Source organism: Odontesthes bonariensis, chromosome 4 (genome assembly GCF_027942865.1).
Source record: "Odontesthes bonariensis isolate fOdoBon6 chromosome 4, fOdoBon6.hap1, whole genome shotgun sequence".
Lineage (NCBI taxonomy): Eukaryota > Metazoa > Chordata > Actinopteri > Atheriniformes > Atherinopsidae > Odontesthes > Odontesthes bonariensis.
Window position 1 is genome coordinate 3,259,906 of NC_134509.1, and position 22,991 is coordinate 3,282,896.

At 42.4% G+C, this 22,991-nt stretch overlaps 2 protein-coding genes across 4 annotated transcripts in view; one reads left to right on the forward strand and one right to left on the reverse strand.

Annotated features, from left to right (window-relative positions):
• Positions 1–178: 178 nt before the first annotated feature.
• LOC142378233 (ATP synthase F(0) complex subunit k, mitochondrial-like) lies at positions 179–16,383 on the reverse strand. 2 transcript variants are annotated; one of them, XM_075462508.1, is made up of 4 exons: positions 15,907–16,383; positions 8,118–8,188; positions 1,082–1,174; positions 179–402 (listed from the first exon to the last, which is right to left on the reverse strand). In XM_075462508.1, the coding sequence occupies exons 1-4, from the start codon at positions 16,031–16,033 to the stop codon at positions 301–303; spliced, it is 393 nt and encodes a 130-aa protein (XP_075318623.1). In that variant the 5' UTR covers positions 16,034–16,383; the 3' UTR covers positions 179–300. The 2 variants fall into 2 exon arrangements, with proteins under 2 accessions (XP_075318623.1, XP_075318624.1); XM_075462509.1 differs by lacking the exon at positions 15,907–16,383 and adding an exon at positions 8,279–8,375.
• The window catches only part of prkcba (protein kinase C, beta a), a 59,396-nt gene continuing 52,478 nt past the window's right edge, over positions 16,074–22,991 (forward strand). The window contains exons 1-2 of one of the 2 annotated variants that reach the window (XM_075462507.1): positions 16,074–16,651; positions 17,140–17,171. In XM_075462507.1, the coding sequence (XP_075318622.1) occupies positions 16,488–16,651; positions 17,140–17,171 (196 nt within the window). In that variant the 5' untranslated portion in view covers positions 16,074–16,487. The remainder of the gene's footprint in view (positions 16,652–17,139; positions 17,172–22,991) is intronic. The other variant, XM_075462506.1, reaches the window with a different exon arrangement.

Sequence of the window (22,991 nt, forward strand, 5' to 3'; positions counted from 1 at the left end):
ATAAAGTTACTCATAATTAGCTAATTAAATGTACAAATAGAACCAAGAAACAAAAACTAACTTTACAAATAGCTCCTACAATATCTAATTATTTACATGAAAATGGTGGTTTGACTGCTTGAAGGCATGGTAACCAGCCGCTCGTCTCTGAGTATTAGAAAATAACGATGACACGGGCACGGGTTGAAGCATTTATCAACAAAACACAGCTTTCCCTCCATAGTTTCCTCACGCTCGGAGGTTCATTTTGGTTTCCGTCACTTCATGAAATAATGCTCAGTGAATGCAAAGGCGTGCGTCTCAGGCCGTGGAGGGGGACGTCCGTTTCTCCTCTCTGTTCTGTCTGTGCATCATGAAGGCCGCTGCTGTCACCACCAAGATCCCGTAAGTAACCAAGACGCACTGCAAGAGATGGACAGACTGCTGGGGATTCAATGTGCAAAAACTTTACAAAGGCTTCGTGTGCATGCGTGTGCAGTGCGTGTGCAGTGCGTGTGCATGAGTGTGCAGTGCGTGTGCAGTGCGTGTGCATGCGTGTGCATGCGTGTGAAGCAGCATGGAGAAGCAGCATTTAGCTGTTATGCTGCAAACAAGTGGAACAAACTGCCAGTGGAGATTAAACTTTCACCAAATGGAGACATTTTTAAATCCAGGTTAAAAACATTTCTGTTCTCATGTGTCTATGAATGAAATCTGCACGCTATCTTTGAACTTATCTGGACTGTTGCTTGTTTTTAAATTCATTTAAATGATTTTATTTGTTTCTCTTTATATTATTTTATGTATTTTAATGCTTCTTGCACTCCCTGCTGGAATGCTTTTATTTTATGTGAAGCACTTTGAACTGTTTGTACATGAAATGTGCTACAAATAAATTTGATTTGATGATTTGATTTGTGTGCAGTGCGTGTGCATGCGTGTGCATGCGTGTGCAGTGCGTGTGCAGTGCGTGTGCGGTGCGTGTGCATGCATGTGCGGTGCGTGTGCATGCGTGTGCAGTGCGTGTGCAGTGCGTGTGCGGTGCGTGTGCATGCATGTGCGGTGCGTGTGCGGTGCGTGTGCATGCGTGTGCGGTGCGTACATTTCTGCGACCCTGAATGGTGTAGCTGTTAAAATGTTTCCTCCAGCCGGTCAGCTCCAGAGATGTTGGGGCCTCGATGCCAAAGAGCTGCTTCTGAGTCACAGGAAACACGGGAACAATAAGAGTAAAAAAAAAAAAAAAAAACTGCAAACAATAGTTCTTGAGATTTTTACACATTTATCCGTAACATGAGACGAGTGGAATGTCTTCAGAAAACACAAACAGTGTTTCATGTGAATGCAGGGCGATCCTTCAAAAAGAAGACAGACTGCACAAAGAAACATGAAGCTAACCACACCCTGCACCCAAAGTAGTTCATACTCAAAATGAATGTGAAAGCAACTTGTTGAATTAAGTTAATCATCATCATCATCAACTTTATTATATAGTCTTTTAACACAGCTGTGGCTGAAACAAAATGCTGTACAACACAAAATAAAAGAAGGCTTTAAACACAAGAACAATGTAAGAACAACAATAAACAACAACAATATTAAAATAATAAAAACAATAAAACAATACTAGAAACAGAGTCTCATGCTGGGTTAAAAGCCAGGGAATAAAAATGGGTCTTAAGACGGGTTTTAAAAATGGGCAGTGAAGGGGCCTGTCTGATGTGAAACGGGAGGTCATTCCACAGTTTCGGACCGGCAGTGGAAAAGGCTCTGTCTCTTCTGAGCTTCCGCTTGGCCCTCGGTACCTCCAGGAGCAGCTGATCTGCACGGTCTGCACAGCAGGCAGTGATACGAAGGGAGAGAAAATAGGGCCAAGCGATTGTGAGGTCTGACTTTTTCCTGGAGAACCATTTTGTGATGCAAATGTATTACTCTGTTGAACGCATATTGTTTTGAGAAGCAAAACGGTTTATTTTTTAAACCCCAGCCAACTAGCCGGACTACCTTCATCAACACCAAAACGAGGCTGGAACTCTGCTCACAGGACGCAGCAGGGGGTAAGAAGATGTTCAGAAATGATGTTGCTGATATGGGATGTTACACAGCTTCATGTCAGAAGAGGCGAACTATCCCTTTAACCCATGAAGATTACCATCATCGGTTTATGATAACGAGCAACAACAACATCAACGGTCCTGCCTTTGCTGAGACGGGCCAGGCTTCCAGGAAGCAGGCGAACACGGTTAGGAGCCGTTTCTCAACCGTGACAGTTCAGGAAAACGTTAAAGGGGAACTGCATTTATATAGTGCTTCACCCAAAGTGCTTCTACACTGCAAGCCGTATTCATCTGTTGTGAGGCGACGGCGTGGACGCACCCGTGCAGTCCACGTTTAAAAGTGACGGAGCTTAAATGTCCACCGGTTCGGTCTTTGCACCGCTTTAGCAAATTATGTGCGGAAGAAGGCAGCGACGGTGTGATGAAAGCTTAACGCTGAAATCCTCTTTAAAGATCTTCATGTCAAAGTCAAAGTCAAATTTATTTATATTGCACATTTCATGTACAAAACAATTCAAAGTGCTTCACATAAAATAAAAGCATTGCAGCAGGGAGTGGAAGAAGCATTAAAAATACATAAAAGAATATAAAGAGAAACAAATAAAATCATTTAAATGAATTTAAAAACAAGCAACAGTCAAGATAAGTTCAAAGATAGCGTGCAGATTTCATGCATAGACACATGAGAACAGAAATGTCTTTAACCTGGATTTAAAAATGTCCACATTTATGGTCGTCTTTGTATGTATTTATACTGTCTGTACTCATCAGAATTCATAATTGCTTTTAAAAACATATTAAACTGAGCACATTCTATCCAAGTCATTTAAGTCTCGTCAGTTCTAATTTTGTTTTTAAAAAGTCAAAACTGCAGCTAAGAGAGTCCGACTAGCCTGTTGGAAATGTTTAGGAATGATACCGGGAAAGGGTTAGCGTAGCTTAGCATTGAGACGAAAAACAGGAAAAAAAACTGCCAAAAAACAACAACAACAACAAAAACAAAAACATCATGCAAGCTGCACCTCTTAAGCTCAATAAAAAACAGTTACGTGATTTTGTTATTACACAAAAAAAATTAAAGACATACTATGCACAAACAATGGGATCATCTTTTAACGAGTTTTACCACCAATAATTATTTTGGCGCCAAGACGAAACGGGAGAAACCTGCTGGCCTGGCTCTGTCCAAAGCCAACAAACATCCCTCCCCCTCACCTAAAACCGTTGACACATAACCGATTTGATATGCTGAGGAATACAAATGAAAATGAAAGGCCAACAAAGCAGTGATTTTCCATTGTGAGCTGAACTTTAGCCACGCAGCCACTTCCCTTCTTTCACTCTTTACTAAACTAAAGTGATACACTACAGACAATCATTTTTATTTTTTTATATTACCACGTACTGTCTACACATCCTAACAGGATTAATAAATGGTTACCACACGATATATCCTGTTTAAATAAAAGCATTTTCTATAAGATGTCCTGCCAAATAACAGAAAAAGGTTGTTTTGTAAGGTTTTTTTTTTTTAAGTTTTGAATTTCCTGTAAAACAAGTGGCCAACCGTTTCCCTGGAAACATCTTCATTTCTGTACAAAATAAAAGCCTGTGAGCAACAGACTTTTACTAAATAAAAGCCTAAGAGCAACACTTTTACAAAATAAAAGCCTGTGAGCAACAGACTTTTACAAAATAAAAGCCTGTGAGCAACAGACTTTTACAAAATAAAAGCCTGTGAGCAACAGACTTTTACAATAATAAAATAAATGTAAAAAATAAAAAATAATAATTTAAATGTGTTAATGCGCGATAAAATATTTATCAACGTTAAATAATTAACGAGATAACTCGCCCAGCCCTAATATATACATATATATATATATAAATATATTCTGAACTACATCACCATGGCACCAAAAAAACAAAAAAAACAAACCGCATTAAAAATGTTGATGACTCATCATGTATACTAAAGTAAACAGTTGAATTGTTATGTCCCTTCCCCATGACAATCAACTATGGCCAAACAGAGGAGCTGATGTAGAACGGTGGCGGTGCCTTCTCAAGCAGCTGCTGCTGACTCATCAGTGTGGATGAGGAGAAGGCTTCCTTATCTCCTGGAACATGCAAACATAAACGGCTCAACAAGGCTCTCAGTTAGTCATTTCATGGGAATTTAAATCAGCTGCGAGACTTCCCCTCAGGACTGGAAGTCCTGCACGGGCCTGCTGTTTTCCCCACAGAGACAGTCGCTGCTCAACCTTCATCAGGATCGTTGCTTTTCTAATGCCTCAACTTTTGCTTTCAGGCGCTTCTTGGTTAGGTTTAGGAAGAGATCACACGTTCCGGGTTAAAACCTGAACCTTGCACATTCAACCATCAGTTCCAGAAATCTTAGTTTTAGTCTCAGACTTGCAGAGGAAGCGACATCTTTTGGTCATGACGTGCGCCATGCTTAGTCTACAATCTTCTGCAATGCCCGTGCTTCACATTTAGAGGTGTGTGCATTACTTTGGAAAACATGGCTGCCAATTCATCACCCTCTTACAGAGACTCGTCTGATTAAAAGTCAAGTGAGTCCCATGAAGTGAAACATGCAGTGCAAAGCATGCCCGTGAAGATGGAAATAGAGTCCATAACGATCGAAGTTTGCCCCGGGCGAGAGGAGACACAGTGCGATGTTAACAAGGCCGCTCAGCATGGTGAGGATGATTCCTCCGTCACTGATAAAAGCAGCATCCACACAAAATCTTTTTTTTAATTTAAACTCGTACAGCTACGGTTCTAAAATCATTTCTGATCAACAGCTGTGCTCCGTTGAATTTTTCCACAGATTTAATTTCATTAAAATCTGTTGTAAAGCCATAAAAAGGCTTAAAGGGATAGTTCATACTCAGAATGAATGTGAAAGCAACTTGTTGAATTAAGTTAAAGGGATAGTTCGCCTCTTTTGACATGAAGCTGTATGACATCCCATATCAGCAACATCATTTCTGAACATCTTCTTACCCCCTGCTGCGTCCTGTGAGCAGAGTTCCAGCCTCGTTTTGGTGTTGATGAAGGTAGTCCGGCTAGTTGTCTGGGGTTTAAAAAATAAAGCGTCTTGCTTCTCAAAACAATATGCGTTCAACAGAGTAATACATTTGCATCACAAAATGGTTCTCCAGGAAAAAGTCAGACCTCACAATCGCTTGGCCCTATTTTCTCTCCCTTCGTATCACTGCCTGCTGTGCAGACCGAAGTGCAGGCCGAGCAGCAAACACCGTAACAGGCGCGGCTATCGCTAGGTGGCTGAACGCATTGATATGAAGGGAGAGAAAATAGGGCCAAGCGATTGTGAGGTCTGACTTTTTCCTGGAGAACCATTTTGTGATGCAAATGTATTACTCTGTTGAACGCATATTGTTTTAAGAAGCAAAACGCTTTATTTTTTAAACCCCAGCCAACTAGCCGGACTACCTTCATCAACACCAAAACGAGGCTGGAACTCTGCTCACAGGACGCAGCAGGGGGTAAGAAGATGTTCATAAATGATGTTGCTGATATGGGATGTTATACAGCTTCATGTCTAAAGAGGCGAACTATCCCTTTAAACTTACACTGAGACAACTGCAAAACCAAGAGTGACCCCTTGTTTTCCAGAAAATACACACTGCAAGTCGCTAATTATTCACTGAAAATCCCTAAAAATGTGTTTGTGGCGACTGAACTATCTGTGGTGTTTTTTTCTTGAGCTGAATTGCTTGGCCCCGCGATAACTTCTTCATTCAAAAATGTTGCAAGTAATGTCTTTAGGACAGCGTCATGAGACCGACTTCCTGTTTATATTTGATGCAATTTAATTGAGATTCAACTCAGATAACTAAGCGATCCATCAAATGAAAAAGTTTTAAAGAATTATCACCTGAACCTGCAGCTTCACAGAGCTTTCATGCAACAGTGAGCTAAGTGATAATGAAGTGAAGAAAAAGCAGCAGCAGACAAGATGTCACTGATACTCAGGCTACTTATGCTGTACCAACATGTAGGACCCAACAGGCACAGACTTATGTGGGCATTATGAGTATAAAAGAAGAATTGAAAGGATAGATAGATAGATAGATAGATAGATAGATAGATAGATAGATAGATAGATAGATAGATAGATGACTTAATTATTATTAACAATAATATAACAAAATAGTAGTATACTAGTAATAGTAATAAAAATAATGATAATAATGATGCTAATAAATAATAATACGTATATAAATGTAAGTATAAACTAAGATTAAAATGATTAAAGTAAGATTATTGCACGTTTTTGCCCTGTTGGTTGGACACACTGACTGACTGCCGCCCGTCCCACAGTCCCTCTGCCCTTCTTCTGCATCGTTTTCCTCTCTGCCAGAGCGTGGTTGGCCGCCTGATCATCTTCTCCAGCCTGGAGAAACCTCCCTCCCCAGCACACCACAGCGTAGGACAGGACGCTAGCGACCGCAGACTGGTAAACAAAAATTGCTCATCCAGTCCAGCTTGTTGCCTAGCCACAGTCCATCTGCAAACTTCTGGATGTGACACGATCCAGAGTCGTAGCAGGAGTAAGGAGGATGGGGCACAGCACAGTCCCCTGTGGAGCTCCAGTGCCGCTGACCACAGTGCCGGACGGGATGTCCTTCAGCCTGACGGACTGTGGTCTGTGGGTGAGGTAGCTGAAAATGGGGCCTGCACAATTGTTTTGCTGCCATCAGATGGACAACTATATATTGCATTTTTAATACTCATATCTACTGTCAATTCTTCCTTTAATGTTCTAATGAAAATAAAGAAATAAATGCAACAACAGATCAGTTTAGCTCTGCTGCCCCATAAAATAAATGTTTTGTCAATGTTTCAGCCCCACCAACAGACTGAAAAACTCTTTTGTTCCTCCGGCCATCAGGCTGTGCAACAGCTCTCAGTGATGGCGCTTCTGAATTTCACTGGTCACTTTATATGTTTAAACTGTTTTTTTAAAGTGTTTTAAAGTGTTTATAATTGTATAAACATTTTTATTGCTTTATTATGTCTTGCTACTGGATGCTTGAATTTCCTTCAGGATCAATAAAGTATCTATCTATCTTTCTAATCTGCATTTCTATATTCATACCATACGGATGTTCTCACAGTCAGAGGCGCACCTTGTCAACAGGCAACTGCTTGGAGCCCCGAGCCACTAGGGGGCCCCCGAGAGTTGAGGTGCATTCAATCAAAGATTGTCTCTTACTTTATAAACTGTCTCAAACAGTGGCGAACGTTCGTGGTGAACATGTTTTCTTTGAACAGTTAAATTTAAATGATTTAGTCAAAGATTGTCTAGTTAACATGTCTTTGGATCTGGAAGACATACTATCAGCATTTGCACAAGCCAAGGCCCGTAAGCAGCATTTCTAAAGCAGTGCATACTGTAAATTGGGCTTATGAGGAACTTACTACTGTATATACTTTGTAAATATGTACTGTAAATATTTTGAACAAAGTTTATATTGGGTTTTCAAAGTAATTTGCGGTATTTTATTCAATTTTTTATTTATTTTATTATTAGTCGTTTTTAGTTATTTATTTATTCTTTACATGTATATTTTAAAAATAACAATGTTTTTCATGTTTGGAACATGTTTGGAATAAAAAGAGGTTTTATTTCATACATTTTTTGTTGGTGTCAGATGTTTTGGTGACACTGGTCGGTAGGGTCCCCTAGGATTTTTTCGCTTGGGGCCCCCACAGACTGTAGAATCGCCACTGCTCACAGTACTGGAGTTTTGAGGGTCCTTATTACAACTGAGTGCATTTCTCTTTTTTTTTGTTCAGCACCTGAATTCCATTTAAAAAAAAAATTTACGATACATATAAAATCCATAGGCTATACAAATAAAATACTCAGATTATGGAAGATGCTCCACTGGTTGTGTAAATTAATGAGGGGTAAAAATACATCAATAAATAAATAAAATAGGGGGGGGGGGGGTACATTACAACCAGTTTATCTAATTTGGTCAGGATATTGATTTTCTTTTAAATTAAATACAGACAGTATTTGCCGCAGTCACATCGTGGTCCTACCTTCACCTCCGTTATCAGATGACCGAAACTGGTGAGGGGGATCCGCGTTTTCACCGGGGACGTCGGCATGTCTGGGGACAGTTTAGATGAAAATGTCACGCTGATACACTGACTGAGTTTCCACTTAAATTAACATTCACATGAAACAAACCGGTACTCACTGCAGGCTGTAGGTTAACCGAGTCGATTATACAATGTGGTTATGTGTATGTATACACTTTGTTCCGGGTCTCTGACGGAGAGCGCATTTGGACCAATCACGTCCGTCTATGTAAAGTTATGACCAATAGGCTGCGGTCTAGTAGGCGGGACTAGCAGGTGATGACGCAGACTGTACGTTGTTCGTAAATACAACCACCAGAGGGCGCAAGACCACCGTTTATGACAAACTGTGCCCTGCTGTGCATGTTTTGCTCACTGACTTAATGGTATCTTCTTGTTCCAAATCTTTTTTTAAATCAATTATTTGAGAGCTCGTGAAAAAGTTTTAGACGCCCTTCACAAGTCTGTCATGACCCAACCAATAAATTAATGAGCTGGTTAACATTTTAACCCTATATATTGTTCAGAATCAGAATCAGAAAATATTTTTTTGCCAAGTAATTTTCACATCACGAGCAATTTGGCCTGGTCTGTTTGGTGCAATAAAAAAAAAAAAATATATATATATATATATATATATATATATATATATATATATATATAATAAAATAAAATGAAATGATAAAATGTAAAATAATAAAAAATATATTAACATTATTATTATATATATTATTATTGTTACTATTATATATTGTTATTAGCACAATTGTTATCTATGGGGGTAAATTACTCAACTATGATTTAATTAGTATTAACTCTAGCTGTTAAAAAATGAGTTTTCCTCACTCTGTACTTGTCTAAGATGGGAAATTGATCAAATTTGGAGATTCAGTGTGATATGTTGGTTTCATTCACAAGACTGTGTTGTATGAACTGGCACAATACGAATACAAATATAAGGAAGGGGTCTAAATTTAATCGAATTAGACCGGACTGTACTCAAATGTACAGTATGTGTTGAACTTAAGAACCTGAGATGCATCTTTGTTGTGATATTGCTCTGTATAAATGAACTAAATGGAGTTGAATGAATATTAGATACAAATACTTACTCATTTAAGAGTTTTCTGAGGTAAACAAACATAAATGCATGTGCTTCATCTTCCCCTATACCTTTATGCCCTAAGGTATGTAATTTAGGCATTTATCCAGATGACTGTTCTTTATCTTGTAAGGAAAGAAAAATGGTCGACCTTTGTTTATTGCAGGCCAAACGCTGTATTGCATTATGCTGGAAGAATGCTGGTTGCCCCTCTTTTACCCGCTGGTTAAATAACTTAGCATCGAGTTTGGCTCTTGAGAAACTGACCTATATTGTTACAAAGAGTGCTTCTGAATTTTATGATATTTGGAGATATTCTGGAACTGTTGAGGGAGGGAGAATGAGATAATGAAAATGATTTAATTTGTTGTTGGGAGTGCAAGCTGTAACCTACATTTTGAGTACTTTTTTTATTTATCATTATTATTATTATTTATATATGTGTTTATTTACTTATTTATTGTTATTATTTTCATCATTTCATATTCATTGCACAGTAATTTGCTGACTAATTACTACGGTTTAATGTATCTTTTTTATTCATTTAATTATTATTTTCTTTACTGCCATATGTTTTGGATGTTTAAATTGTTGTTATATTAACATGAAAAACCAATAAATATATGTTTTAAAAAAATAAATAAATGCATATGCTTGAGTTTGTATGATATTAAAACTTTGTCTGTTTGTAGGAGTATCCAGGTTGTGTGTTGCATATGTGGAAATCTATAATATCTTCTCGTCTGAAAGCTGGTGGTGCAGGCTATCTGGAGGACTCCAATATTATAAACCCCTCATGCAGGTTTCTGAGCAAGTTGGCAAATATCGTTGTGACTAATGCGATAAGAAATTAGACACAACTGTTCACACATGATCTGAAATCTGTGTACCTAAGTGACCCTATGCGGTGCGCAGGAACATGAATGTGCGTGTTCGTCATCCAAGCGGTGTCTGCGAAGATGTATTTAAATGCAAAGCATTTGCTAATAGCCTCTGACAATATTACCATCTGTGTTTGATAGGATTCTCATAGAATTGATATAAAAATCTGAAATCAATTCAAGGAAAGGAGCAAAGAAGCAACAGTAGCAAACAATAAAAATGTTATTTTAGTCACGCTCCTTTTTAAATGACTCAAGCCCCTATAAAGCGTCCTCGTTTTCCAGGCTTCTGTTGCCGATGGTCTTTTTCCCGCCTTCTTGTAAGCGAGTACATTTTATTTCACGTTGCACTTTGTCAGGTAAAAATCCCAAAGCTCCAAAAGAAATTACGGTAAGAGAAATAAAAGCCATTAAGAGAAAATAAAAACATGCGTAAAAGCTCTCTCTAACTGAAAGATGTGCAAAATAAGAGCCAGACCTACTGAGGAGTTTAACCATGCAGAGCCCTAAAAGTTAGCACAAAGATTCGATGATGAAATTGTCGGCTAACCAGAGAAGAACCAAGAAAACAGGAGGCACGTGAGCTCTTCTGTTGGTTCCTCGAACCAGCGTTTTGTACAATCTGAAGATGCTAACGGCTTTTGTCACCCCAAACAAAAATAAATAAATGGATTTTTAATCGTCTCCAATCCAGCCTCGGAAACCTTCTTAAAGGGGAACTGCGGTATTTTCAACATTAAGCCTCTTTTCTGAGTCGTCTGCAATGTTTTAGAACCCCCCTCACCGCTTTTTTGATGTTTACTGCTGTCTCTGGTATTTGCCTAATTTTGATTCTTCTCAACCTGCTTCAGAACGGCAAGTCATGCGCATGTCTAAAAAGGTCCGTAAAAGCACCATAAACGTCCGTTTTCAAAATCATCAACTCACCGAGTGGTTACTGGTGTGCACTGGTAATCCATATCAAATTTCGTTGCGAAAAGTTGCTTCTGTCGTGTTTTATTTGACATTTTGTACTGGATGTTCGTTGATATTACTCCGCCACCGCTAAGAAAATAGTGCGAGCATGAACGAGCTGCCAAATAAAACACGACAGAAGCAACTTTTCGCAACGAAATTTGATATGGATTACCAGTGCACACCAGTAACCACTCCGGTGAGTTGATGATTTTGAAAACGGACGTTTATGGTGCTTTTACGGACCTTTTTGGACATGCACATGACTTGCCATTCTGAAGCAGGTTGAGATGAATCAAAATCAGGCAAATACCGGAGACAGCAGTAAACATCAAAAAAGCGGTGAGGGGGGTTCTAAAACATTGCAAACGACTCAGAAAAGAGGCTTAATGTTGAAAATACCGCAGTTCCCCTTTAAATTCTAATTATTTCTCGAGTTCATCACAATCCAAGGCGTTTCCTCTGTTATGTTTTTTTCTTCCCATTTTTATTTGTATTTTTGTTCCCTCTCATTTTCTTTACTTTGGACAGATTTCTTTTTTTTTTAAATTTTTTTGGGGGGCTTTTTATGCCTTTTAATGATAGGACAGTTCAGAGAGACAGGAAGCAGAGAGGGAGGGGGAAGACATGCAGCACAGGGCCGTCCGATGCGGGACTGGAACCGGTGCCAGCTGCAGTGAGGACTGTAGCCTCTGTACATGGGGCGCCTGCTCAGCCCACTACGCCACGGACCGCCTCGGACAGATTTCTTTTGATTGGCCGCCTGGATTTTGTGTGAAGACTTTTAGATCCCACGTTCTGAGTTTTACTCTAAATCCACATCACCGTCCTGCCAAATGTTTTACAGTTTCTCCACGGCTGGCATAAAATGAGGAGGTCAAAGGCCGACCTGAATTAGATGGTGGCCCAAACTCGTCGCGCAGTGGAGGAAGGAGAAGGTTTGTGATTTTGGTCGAGCGGCCTTGTTGTTTTGGAAATGCATTTGTGTTTACTGTGGGAAAGTTGACTGTGAGACTCAGCTGGCCTAAAGCGGTGAAACACGTTGAAACACGTTGAAACACGAAGCTGTTTCCCAAAGCAAACACGTCAATTTTCCGTGGAAGTTTTTTGATTCATCAGAAATGACAAAACTGGCAAAACTCCAAGTGCCTCCACCTCTGCTCATCGGCCTGCAGTTTACTGTCGGACTGCCAGCTCTGTGCCGGAGTTTAGGGAAACATCCTGCACAGGTCTGCACAGCGCTCCACCTGTACGCTATATCCGGGATCCTCGTGTTTGATGTCTGAAGCATTTTTATTGACGTTCTGAACCAATGATTTCTGGGGAACTGCGTGATCCCATTTCACACCCTCGCTGTGATAACCAAAGCAAGCAACAACTCAGCTCGTCATGTCAAACAGTCCACAACTGCCTAACAAGTTCTATTTCAGCCAGATATAGGGACTTGTTTGAAGACGATACATCTGGAATATCTTGCTAAATGAAAAAGTCTTGAAAACAAATTGTTTTGAGTCACATATCATATGAAACAAGCTTTTTTTTTTTTACATTTGAAGAGGTTTTTAAGCTAATTTCAAGATCACTTTTATCTCAAAAGTCCTACACTGGAAAAAATGCCCCTCCAAAAATAAGAAGAACAACAAATAGAAGACGTTTATGCTTGAAATTAGAAAAAAATTGACTTTTGAGATAAAAGTGATCTTGAAATTAGCTTAAACACCTCTTCAAATGAAAAAAAAAGCTTGTTTCATATGATATGTGACTCAAAACAATTTGTTTTCAAGACTTTTTCATTTAACAAGATATTCCAGATGTATTGTCTTCAAACAAGTCCCTATATCTGGCTGAAATGGTGCTTGTTAGGCAGCTGTGTCTTATATTAAGTGTAATGAGATACTCAATGAGTTAAATATACTTGGTAAGATGGTAACTTGTTGAATTAAGTTAAAGGGATAGTTCGCCTCTTTTGACATGAAGCTGTATGACATCCCATATCAGCAGCATCATTTCTGAACATCTTCTTACCCCCTGCTGCGTCCTGTGAGCAGAGTTCCAGCCTCGTTTTGGTGTTGATGAAGGTAGTCCGGCTAGTTGGCTGGGGTTTAAAAAATAAAGCGTTTTGCTTCTCAAAACAATATGCGTTCAACAGAGTAATACATTTGCATCACAAAATCATTCTCCAGGAAAAAGTCAGACCTCACAATCGCTTGGCCCTATTTTCTCTCCCTTCGTATCACTGCCTGCTGTGCAGACCGAGCAGCAAACACCGTAACAGGCGCGGCTGTCGGCAGGCGGCAGCAGGCAGTGATACGAAGGGAGAGAAAATACCTGCGTTATTGCTCAATAAAATATTTATCCACGTTAAATAATTAACGAGTTAACTCGCCCTAAAATAAGGTATTATGAACAAAGTATTAAAAAAACAAATGTAAAATCTCCTCCAAACATTGTTACCAGATGGTAAAAAATGATTTTAAGAAAAGAGGTCAGAGTTGCAAATCATTGTTTCATCCTTCATCTGTGGGGCAGACACAGATCTGTGGGGGTATTTTCCCTGCATGCACACACTGCATCACTGAGGCGATGGATTCTATAGTCCCAGCACTAATCAGAGACATTTGGCCCACCAAGTTAAACACGATTGAGTCTGAATCACAACGCGAGTAAATGAAAAAGACAGACTTCAGCACAACTGAACCCCATTGCTGCTCCACGTGTGCTGGGAGCTGTGGGCAGGTGACGGATGAACACCTTTTTTAGCCTCCCTCACACCAAACCTGCAACATCACAGCTTCAAATATTAAAGAGGCAGCGGTTTCCGTCCTTCACACGTCTCATCCTACACACAATATGGCTGCTGAAGAGAGATTAAAGGCTCAGCGTGTCGAGGTGTGACCAAAGGTGAGACCCTATCACCAGACACTCAGCCACGGCCCGGCTCTCCTTTTATCAAACAGACCATCGTCTTAGGGAGATTCCCGGCGAGACGCACAGTTAATGCATCACGTAAGGACTGTGCCACTGTAAATTAATAGCAAACGATAAACTCACGGGATTCATGTCAGAGAGGCTGGACGACTTTAACCTCCGCTGGACGTATCACCAGAGCAGAGCTGCAGCTGCGGCTGCTGTGATATAAACGAGACTCAATAAAGTATGAGATGTTGAATACTGTTGCTTTAGCTCATCAGACCTGGTGCAGAATATGAGGAAACCCAGGGGTGCTCTCAGAGATGGGAATATTTCTAATAACTGCCCAGATGTTCTTTAAACCTTCTGTCCAGAAATGTCTTTTATCAGCTTTAAAAGCGGTGCATGTGACCTCTGCTGCAGACCTCCTGCTGAGGCCTGTTTGATGCCGGCTCATTTGAATCCATCTGCTTATATCGAGCTCCTAATGCTGCACACTCATGAGCGTGTCACATATTCTTCTCTGAGCAGGTCCATTTTTAAGGCAAGTAACGGCGAGGCGGTTCAGAAGTAACGTCTCTTGAATTTTTGGACTTTAATTTCAGTTTAGTGAAAAGAAGACACACACTCATTCTGTTTCTTGGAGAATGATCTGAATAAAAACATGACTGAACATTTTCCTCATTTGCGTGTTTAAACATTAAAATTCATATAGACAAAAAAAAAAAATCGTCTTAAAGGGACAGTTCGCCTCTTTTGACATGAAGCTGTATGACATCCCATTTCAGCAACATCATTTCTGAACATCTTCTTACCCCCTGCTGCGTCCTGTGAGCAGAGTTCCAGCCTCGCTTTGGTGTTGATGAAGGTAGTCCGGCTAGTTGGCTGGGGTTTAAAAAATAAAGTGTTTTGCTTCTCAAAACAATATGCGTTCAAAAGAGTAATACATTTGTATCACAAAATGGTTCTCCAGGAAAAAGTCAGACCTCACAATCTCTTGGCCCTATTTTCTCTCCCTTCGTATCACTGCCTGCTGCCGCCTGCCGACAGCCGCGCCTGTTACGGTGTTTGCTGCTCGGTCTACACAGCAGGCAGTGATACGAAGGGAGAGAAAATAGAGCCTAGCTTAAGCTTAGGCACAGCCTTTTCTGGCCTCAACCAGTAGCAACCCGAGGGAGGCGGGTTGACCAGGCCATTTCGAATCGTGTTCGTTATGGTCTTGGTCAGACCAGAATCTCGAAGAGATTTGAAAGTCTATGTTAATCAGGCTAAAGAGATTGTGAGGTCTGACTTTTTCCTGGAGAACCATTTTGTGATGCAAATGTATTACTCTGTTGAACGCATATTGTTTTGAGAAGCAAAACGCTTTATTTTTTAAACCCCAGCCAACTAGCCGGACTACCTTCATCAACACCAAAACGAGGCTGGAACTCTGCTCACAGGACGCAGCAGGGGGTAAGAACATGTTCAGAAATGATGTTGCTGATATGGGATGTCATACAGCTTCATGTCAGAAGAGGCGAACTGTCCCTTTAATGCCAGTAATGTAGATGACTCCATCGATAACCCTCCTTAACCAGCATCAGAGTGACGAGAAGTCGTCGAACTAAGCATTTCAAATAGCTAACAATGTTTTATCACTGTCATGCCAACTTATAGATTTTTTGTATCTACAAAAATATGTGACAGAACCTTTCTGCTGTTTGTGTTCACCACATAAGAAACAGGAAGCAGAATAGCAACAGCACAGACTGGAACCTGATAGAATGAATCAGTGAGTGTTGGTGCCTGGGGCCTTACACATTTCTACCCCGGGCTCAGTCAGGGCTGATACTTTCACATGCCGGCCATGTGAAGGACATGTTTCTGTACATATTGCACTCAAATGGTTGTCAAATACCGTCAGCCAGTTGAACCTGGAGCTCTGAAGGCCTCTGAGGTCCCGGGTAAAGTACTCTCTCTGCTGAAGTGGAGCTCCGGCCTGAAGTGGGTGCGCGTGCGTGCGTGTGCGTGCCTGCTGCAGTCATACTCCTTTTGAAAGTATGCAGGTGGACTTGTGGTTCAACTCGAGTTTCTAGTGACAGACGAGGCTGCTGCGCGCGCACATACACTGTGTGGTGGTTTTTAATAATCAGCGGCCGTGCTGCGCGTATAGTGCGCGTATAGTGCGCGTTTGTTTGTGAGAGCGAGACAGACAGAGCTGCAAGCAGCGACACTTTGGTGTGAACAGGGAAGCAGGCGCGCGGCACGGGGAGCAAGAAGCAGCAGCTTTAGCGCGAGGTGGACGCAGACCGTCAAAAACACCGGCAGCACGAGCGACACCGAGGCGGCCAGCGGGGTGGAGAGGAGGAGGAAGAGGAGGAGGAGGAGGAGCGGGCACCTGCACCGTGACTGGTCCTTCCGCCGCCTGTCCCTCTCTGTCTCGGCTCTCCTCACCCCTCGCGCCTCTCGGACGGCCGCCGCCGCCGCTTCCTCGTTAAGATGGCTGACCCCGGCAGCGACGGAGAGGTGCCGGAGAGCGCGCGCGGCTTCGCCCGACAGGGAGCCCTCCGCCAGAAGAACGTGCACGAGGTGAAGAACCACAAGTTCATCGCACGCTTCTTCAAGCAGCCGACCTTCTGCAGCCACTGCACGGACTTCATCTGGTGAGTGCGCGCGCGCCAGAGAAAGCAAAGCGTGCGAGCCTCTTTTTTCAGGGGGGAAAGGACACAGGTGATTCACTTGCTGCTGCGGCGCTCATCGGCCTGTGTGCACACTGGCACCGCAGTGGTTCACTGTCATCGGAAACAAGGCGGTGCGCCATTCTGCCCAGTCCGCCGAAATGCGACAGCACCGCGGGCCTGTCGGTGGGGAGGGAGGGGGGGACGCGCTGCCGGCAGCCGCAGAGCAGGCGCTGCTGTGCGGCGCTGCTGTGCGGCGTTTACCGCATCGATCCCCCGACACCCGCCTCCGAATCCTCCGGGGCTGGTGGAGGAATGTGGAGACAAGGGGCCCCGCTGTTGTTGCAGCTGCAGCTGTGTGTTGCTTGATCTGTGCGTCCATGTGTGATCCGAGATATCTGTCGCCTGTGTGCGCGCGCGTGCGTCTTTGTCAGTGCATACCCAAATATCACATCCCTCTTTTCTGTCCGCAGGGGCTTTGGGAAGCAGGGATTCCAGTGCCAAGGTAAGGGCAGCTGCTCACTCACAGGTGCTGCTGCTGCTGCGCGTGCATGGCTGCGGGTGCGTGGAGGGATGGGACTGTCTGAAGGCGTGTGTGTGTGTGCAGGACGGCTCTCTGTCGGATGACCTGTTGGCTCTTTGGTTGATGGTTGGTGTCAAACTCGAAGCAGGTGCTTGCCAAAACTGGTAAATGAGAGTGAGAACACTTCAGAGGCTCCGGGCCCCGAGGAGACAACGTGAGACGTAAGAGTAGAAGAGGCAGAGCGGTGAAAGCTGAGACGGCTGGTGTTGGCCGAGGAGAGAGATGGGGAGGGAGGCACAGCAGGAAGTTAGACTTCTCCTCAACTGACATGTTGATTGGAGCTGTAAAATGGTGGGTTTGTGTGTGGGCGGGTGGTGCCCGTCGGGGTGGTGGTCGTGGGTGGGTGTCTAGACACGGGCTTCTGTACAAAATGGTTGCAAAACATAGTAACATCCCCTAAATCACATGTATGCTAATGTTCTGCAGCAAATGTTCTGCTTCCAGTTTCACTTCCTCTTCTAACGCCGGTCCGTCTCAGACACCCACCTCAACTCGTTTGGCCCCGGTCATGTGACCAGATGTGCAAGTTTTCAGGAAGAAGACGACCACAGTTTCTACAGATTTTTGGAAGTTGTGCAGAATTGTGTAATTTCCTTAGCTGTAAAAAAACCTCAAGTTCACTCTTCTCCCTGGGCTGCAGATTCGAGGAGACCTCTAGTTGCTGCTGCAGGAAATGCACTGGGGGCAGAGAAAAGTAACACAACATATGTGAGAGTGAGCGCACACACAGCCTGCTGGTTCATAGTGAGCGAGTTACCCCGAGCCGCCTCCACAGACGGCTCAGAAAGCACCGGTTCGACTGCTGCCAGATCAGGTTTCCTGGCGAGTTTCCACCAGTTAACTGAAAACAGAGTCTTAAATATGTAAAAAGTCTCTCGCATAACAAACCGGGCTTGAAGTTGTTCGTGATGGGAGTCTGTGACAAAAGTTCATGTTGAAAGTATAGCGGCATGAAAATGGCCGAGTAAAAGTAGGAAAAATATGTGAAATATGTAAAAGTAGGAAAAATGTATTAAATATGTAAAAGTAGGAAAAATGTGTTAAATATGTAAAAGTAGGAAAAGTAGCCGTAGGAACCTTCTGCAATTCCTTTAATCTTTTAAGGAACGGGGCCGTTTTTTCCCCACATTCGCACATACAGGAACTGGGGACCACGGCCCTCAGTTCCTGTAACCATTTCAGCTCCTTCTCCTCAGCTGGGTCTGTTCTGGTTTCCATAGGAACACATCTGACAGGGTGTTTGCTGGTTGGTAGCTCCGCCCCTTGTCATGTTGTCAGGCTGAAATGTTTCCTCATACCACACGGACACAACCTTGGCGTGTTTAATAAGTTAAACCTCCACGTGGTCTCCTTTGTCTGCGGCGCTCTGCTCTCCTTCCTTCATGAAACCAAGAAGTATGGCCTGCGCTCCATCCTGCGTCTCCTGACTCTCTCTGTGAGCTCTTCCAGCCTCCATGTTAGACGCCTGATCGTCCATGATTAAACAGTCGGGATAAAACAGTCGGGTTAAAACAGTTGGGATAAAACAGTCGGGTTAAAACAGTCGGGATAAAACAGTCGGGTTAAAACAGTCGGGATAAAACAGTCGGGTTAAAACAGTCGGGATAAAACAGTCGGGTTAAAACAGTCGGGATAAATAAGTCGGATTAAAACAGTCGGGTTAAAACAGTCGGGATAAAACAGTCGGGTTAAAACAGTCGGGACAAAACAGTCGGGTTAAAACAGTCGGGATAAAACAGTCGGGATAAAACAGTCGGGTTAAAACAGTCGGGATAAAACAGTCGGGTTAAAACAGTCGGGATAAAACAGTCGGGTTAAAACAGTCGGGTTAAAACAGTCGGGTTAAAACAGTCGGGATAAAACAGTCGGGTTAAAACAGTCGGGATAAAACAGTCGGGTTAAAACAGTCGGGATAAATAAGTCGGGTTAAAACAGTCGGGTTAGAACAGTCGGGATAAAACAGTCGGGTTAAAACAGTCGGGATAAAACAGTCGGGATAAAACAGTCGGGTTAAAACAGTCGGGTTAAAACAGTCGGGATAAAACAGTCGGGTTAAAACAGTCGGGTTAAAACAGTCGGGATAAATAAGTCGGGTTAAAACAGTCGGGTTAGAACAGTCGGGATAAAACAGTCGGGTTAAAACAGTCGGGTTAAAACAGTCGGGATAAAACAGTCGGGTTAAAACAGTCGGGTTAAAACAGTCGGGATAAAACAGTCGGGTTAAAACAGTCGGGTTAAAACAGTCGGGATAAATAAGTCGGGTTAAAACAGTCGGGATAAAACAGTCGGGATAAAACAGTCGGGTTAAAACAGTCGGGATAAAACAGTCGGGTTAAAACAGTCGGGATAAAACAGTCGGGTTAAAACAGTCGGGATAAAACAGTCGGGATAAAACAGTCGGGATAAAACAGTCGGGTTAAAACAGTCGGGATAAAACAGTCGGGTTAAAACAGTCGGGATAAAACAGTCGGGATAAAACAGTCGGGATAAAACAGTCGGGATAAAACAGTCGGATAAAACAGTCGGGTTAGAACAGTCGGGATAAAACAGTCGGGTTAAAACAGTCGGGTTAAAACAGTCGGGTTAAAACAGTCGGGATAAAACAGTCGGATAAAACAGTCGGGTTAAAACAGTCGGGATAAAACAGTCGGATAAAACAGTCGGGATAAATAAGTCGGGATAAAACAGTCGGGATAAATAAGTCGGGTTAAAACAGTCGGGTTAAAACAGTCGGGTTAGAACAGTCGGGATAAAACAGTCGGGATAAAACAGTCGGGTTAGAACAGTCGGGATAAATAAGTCGGGATAAAACAGTCGGGATAAATAAGTCGGGTTAAAACAGTCGGGTTAAAACAGTCGGGTTAGAACAGTCGGGATAAAACAGTCGGGTTAAAACAGTCGGGTTAGAACAGTCGGGATAAAACAGTCGGGTTAAAACAGTCGGGTTAAAACAGTCGGGTTAAAACAGTCGGGATAAAACAGTCGGGTTAGAACAGTCGGGATAAAACAGTCGGGTTAAAACAGTCGGGTTAAAACAGTCGGGTTAGAACAGTCGGGATAAAACAGTCGGGTTAAAACAGTCGGGTTAAAACAGTCGGGTTAGAACAGTCGGGATAAAACAGTCGGGTTAAAACAGTCGGGTTAAAACAGTCGGGATAAAACAGTCGGGTTAAAACAGTCGGGATAAAACAGTCGGGTTAAAACAGTCGGGATAAAACAGTCGGGATAAATAAGTCGGGATAAAACAGTCGGGATAAATAAGTCGGGATAAATAAGTCGGGTTAAAACAGTCGGGATAAATAAGTCGGGATAAAACAGTCGGGATAAATAAGTCGGGATAAATAAGTCGGGATAAATAAGTCGGGATAAATAAGTCGGGTTAAAACAGTCGGGATAAAACAGTCGGGATAAAACAGTCGGGATAAATAAGTCGGGATAAATAAGTCGGGTTAAAACAGTCGGGATAAAACAGTCGGGTTAAAACAGTCGGGATAAAACAGTCGGGTTAAAACAGTCGGGATAAAACAGTCGGGTTAAAACAGTCGGGATAAAACAGTCGGGATAAATAAGTCGGGATAAAACAGTCGGGATAAATAAGTCGGGATAAATAAGTCGGGTTAAAACAGTCGGGATAAATAAGTCGGGATAAAACAGTCGGGATAAATAAGTCGGGATAAATAAGTCGGGATAAATAAGTCGGGATAAATAAGTCGGGTTAAAACAGTCGGGATAAAACAGTCGGGATAAAACAGTCGGGATAAAACAGTCGGGATAAAACAGTCGGGATAAATAAGTCGGGATAAATAAGTCGGGTTAAAACAGTCGGGATAAAACAGTCGGGATAAAACAGTCGGGATAAAACAGTCGGGATAAATAAGTCGGGATAAAACAGTCGGGATAAATAAGTCGGGTTAAAACAGTCGGGATAAATAAGTCGGGATAAAACAGTCGGGTTGAAACGGTCGGGTTGAAACGGTCGGGATAAAACAGTCGGGTTAAAACAGTCGGGTTAAAACAGTCGGGATAAAACAGTCGGGTTAAAACAGTCGGGTTAAAACAGTCGGGATAAAACAGTCGGGTTAAAACAGTCGGATAAAACAGTCGGTTAAAACAGTCGGATAAAACAGTCGGGTTAAAACAGTCGGGTTAAAACAGTCGGGATAAAACAGTCGGGTTAAAACAGTCGAGATAAAACAGTCGGGATAAAACAGTCGGGTTAAAACAGTCGGGATAAAACAGTCGGGATAAAACAGTCGGGTTAAAACAGTCGGGATAAAACAGTCGGGATAAAACAGTCGGGTTAAAACAGTCGGGATAAAACAGTCGGGATAAAACAGTCGGGTTAAAACAGTCGGGATAAAACAGTCGGGATAAAACAGTCGGGTTAAAACAGTCGGGTTAAAACAGTCGGGATAAAACAGTCGGGATAAAACAGTCGGGTTAAAACAGTCGGGATAAAACAGTCGAGATAAAACAGTCGGGTTAGAACAGTCGGGATAAAACAGTCGGGTTAAAACAGTCGAGATAAAACAGTCGGGATAAAACAGTCGGGTTAAAACAGTCGGGATAAAACAGTCGGGATAAAACAGTCGGGTTAAAACAGTCGGGATAAAACAGTCGAGATAAAACAGTCGAGATAAAACAGTCGGGATAAAACAGTCGGGTTAAAACAGTCGGGTTAGAACAGTCGGGATAAAACAGTCGGGTTAAAACAGTCGGGTTAAAACAGTCGGGTTAGAACAGTCGGGATAAAACAGTCGGGTTAAAACAGTCGGGTTAAAACAGTCGGGATAAAACAGTCGGGTTAGAACAGTCGGGATAAAACAGTCGGGATAAAACAGTCGGGATAAATAAGTCGGGATAAAACAGTCGGGATAAATAAGTCGGGATAAATAAGTCGGGTTAAAACAGTCGGGATAAATAAGTCGGGATAAAACAGTCGGGATAAATAAGTCGGGATAAAACAGTCGGGATAAATAAGTCGGGATAAATAAGTCGGGTTAAAACAGTCGGGATAAAACAGTCGGGATAAAACAGTCGGGATAAAACAGTCGGGATAAAACAGTCGGGATAAATAAGTCGGGTTAAAACAGTCGGGATAAAACAGTCGGGATAAAACAGTCGGGATAAATAAGTCGGGATAAAACAGTCGGGATAAATAAGTCGGGTTAAAACAGTCGGGATAAATAAGTCGGGATAAAACAGTCGGGTTGAAACGGTCGGGTTGAAACGGTCGGGATAAAACAGTCGGGTTAAAACGGTCGGGTTAAAACAGTCGAGATAAAACAGTCGGGATAAAACAGTCGGGTTAAAACAGTCGGGATAAAACAGTCGGGATAAAACAGTCGGGTTAAAACAGTCGGGTTAAAACAGTCGGGATAAAACAGTCGGGATAAAACAGTCGGGTTAAAACAGTCGGGATAAAACAGTCGGGATAAAACAGTCGGGTTAAAACAGTCGGGTTAAAACAGTCGGGATAAAACAGTCGGGATAAAACAGTCGGGTTAAAACAGTCGGGATAAAACAGTCGGGATAAAACAGTCGGGTTAAAACAGTCGGGATAAAACAGTCGAGATAAAACAGTCGGGTTAGAACAGTCGGGATAAAACAGTCGGGTTAAAACAGTCGGGATAAAACAGTCGGGTTAAAACAGTCGGGATAAAACAGTCGGGATAAAACAGTCGGGTTAAAACAGTCGGGATAAAACAGTCGAGATAAAACAGTCGAGATAAAACAGTCGGG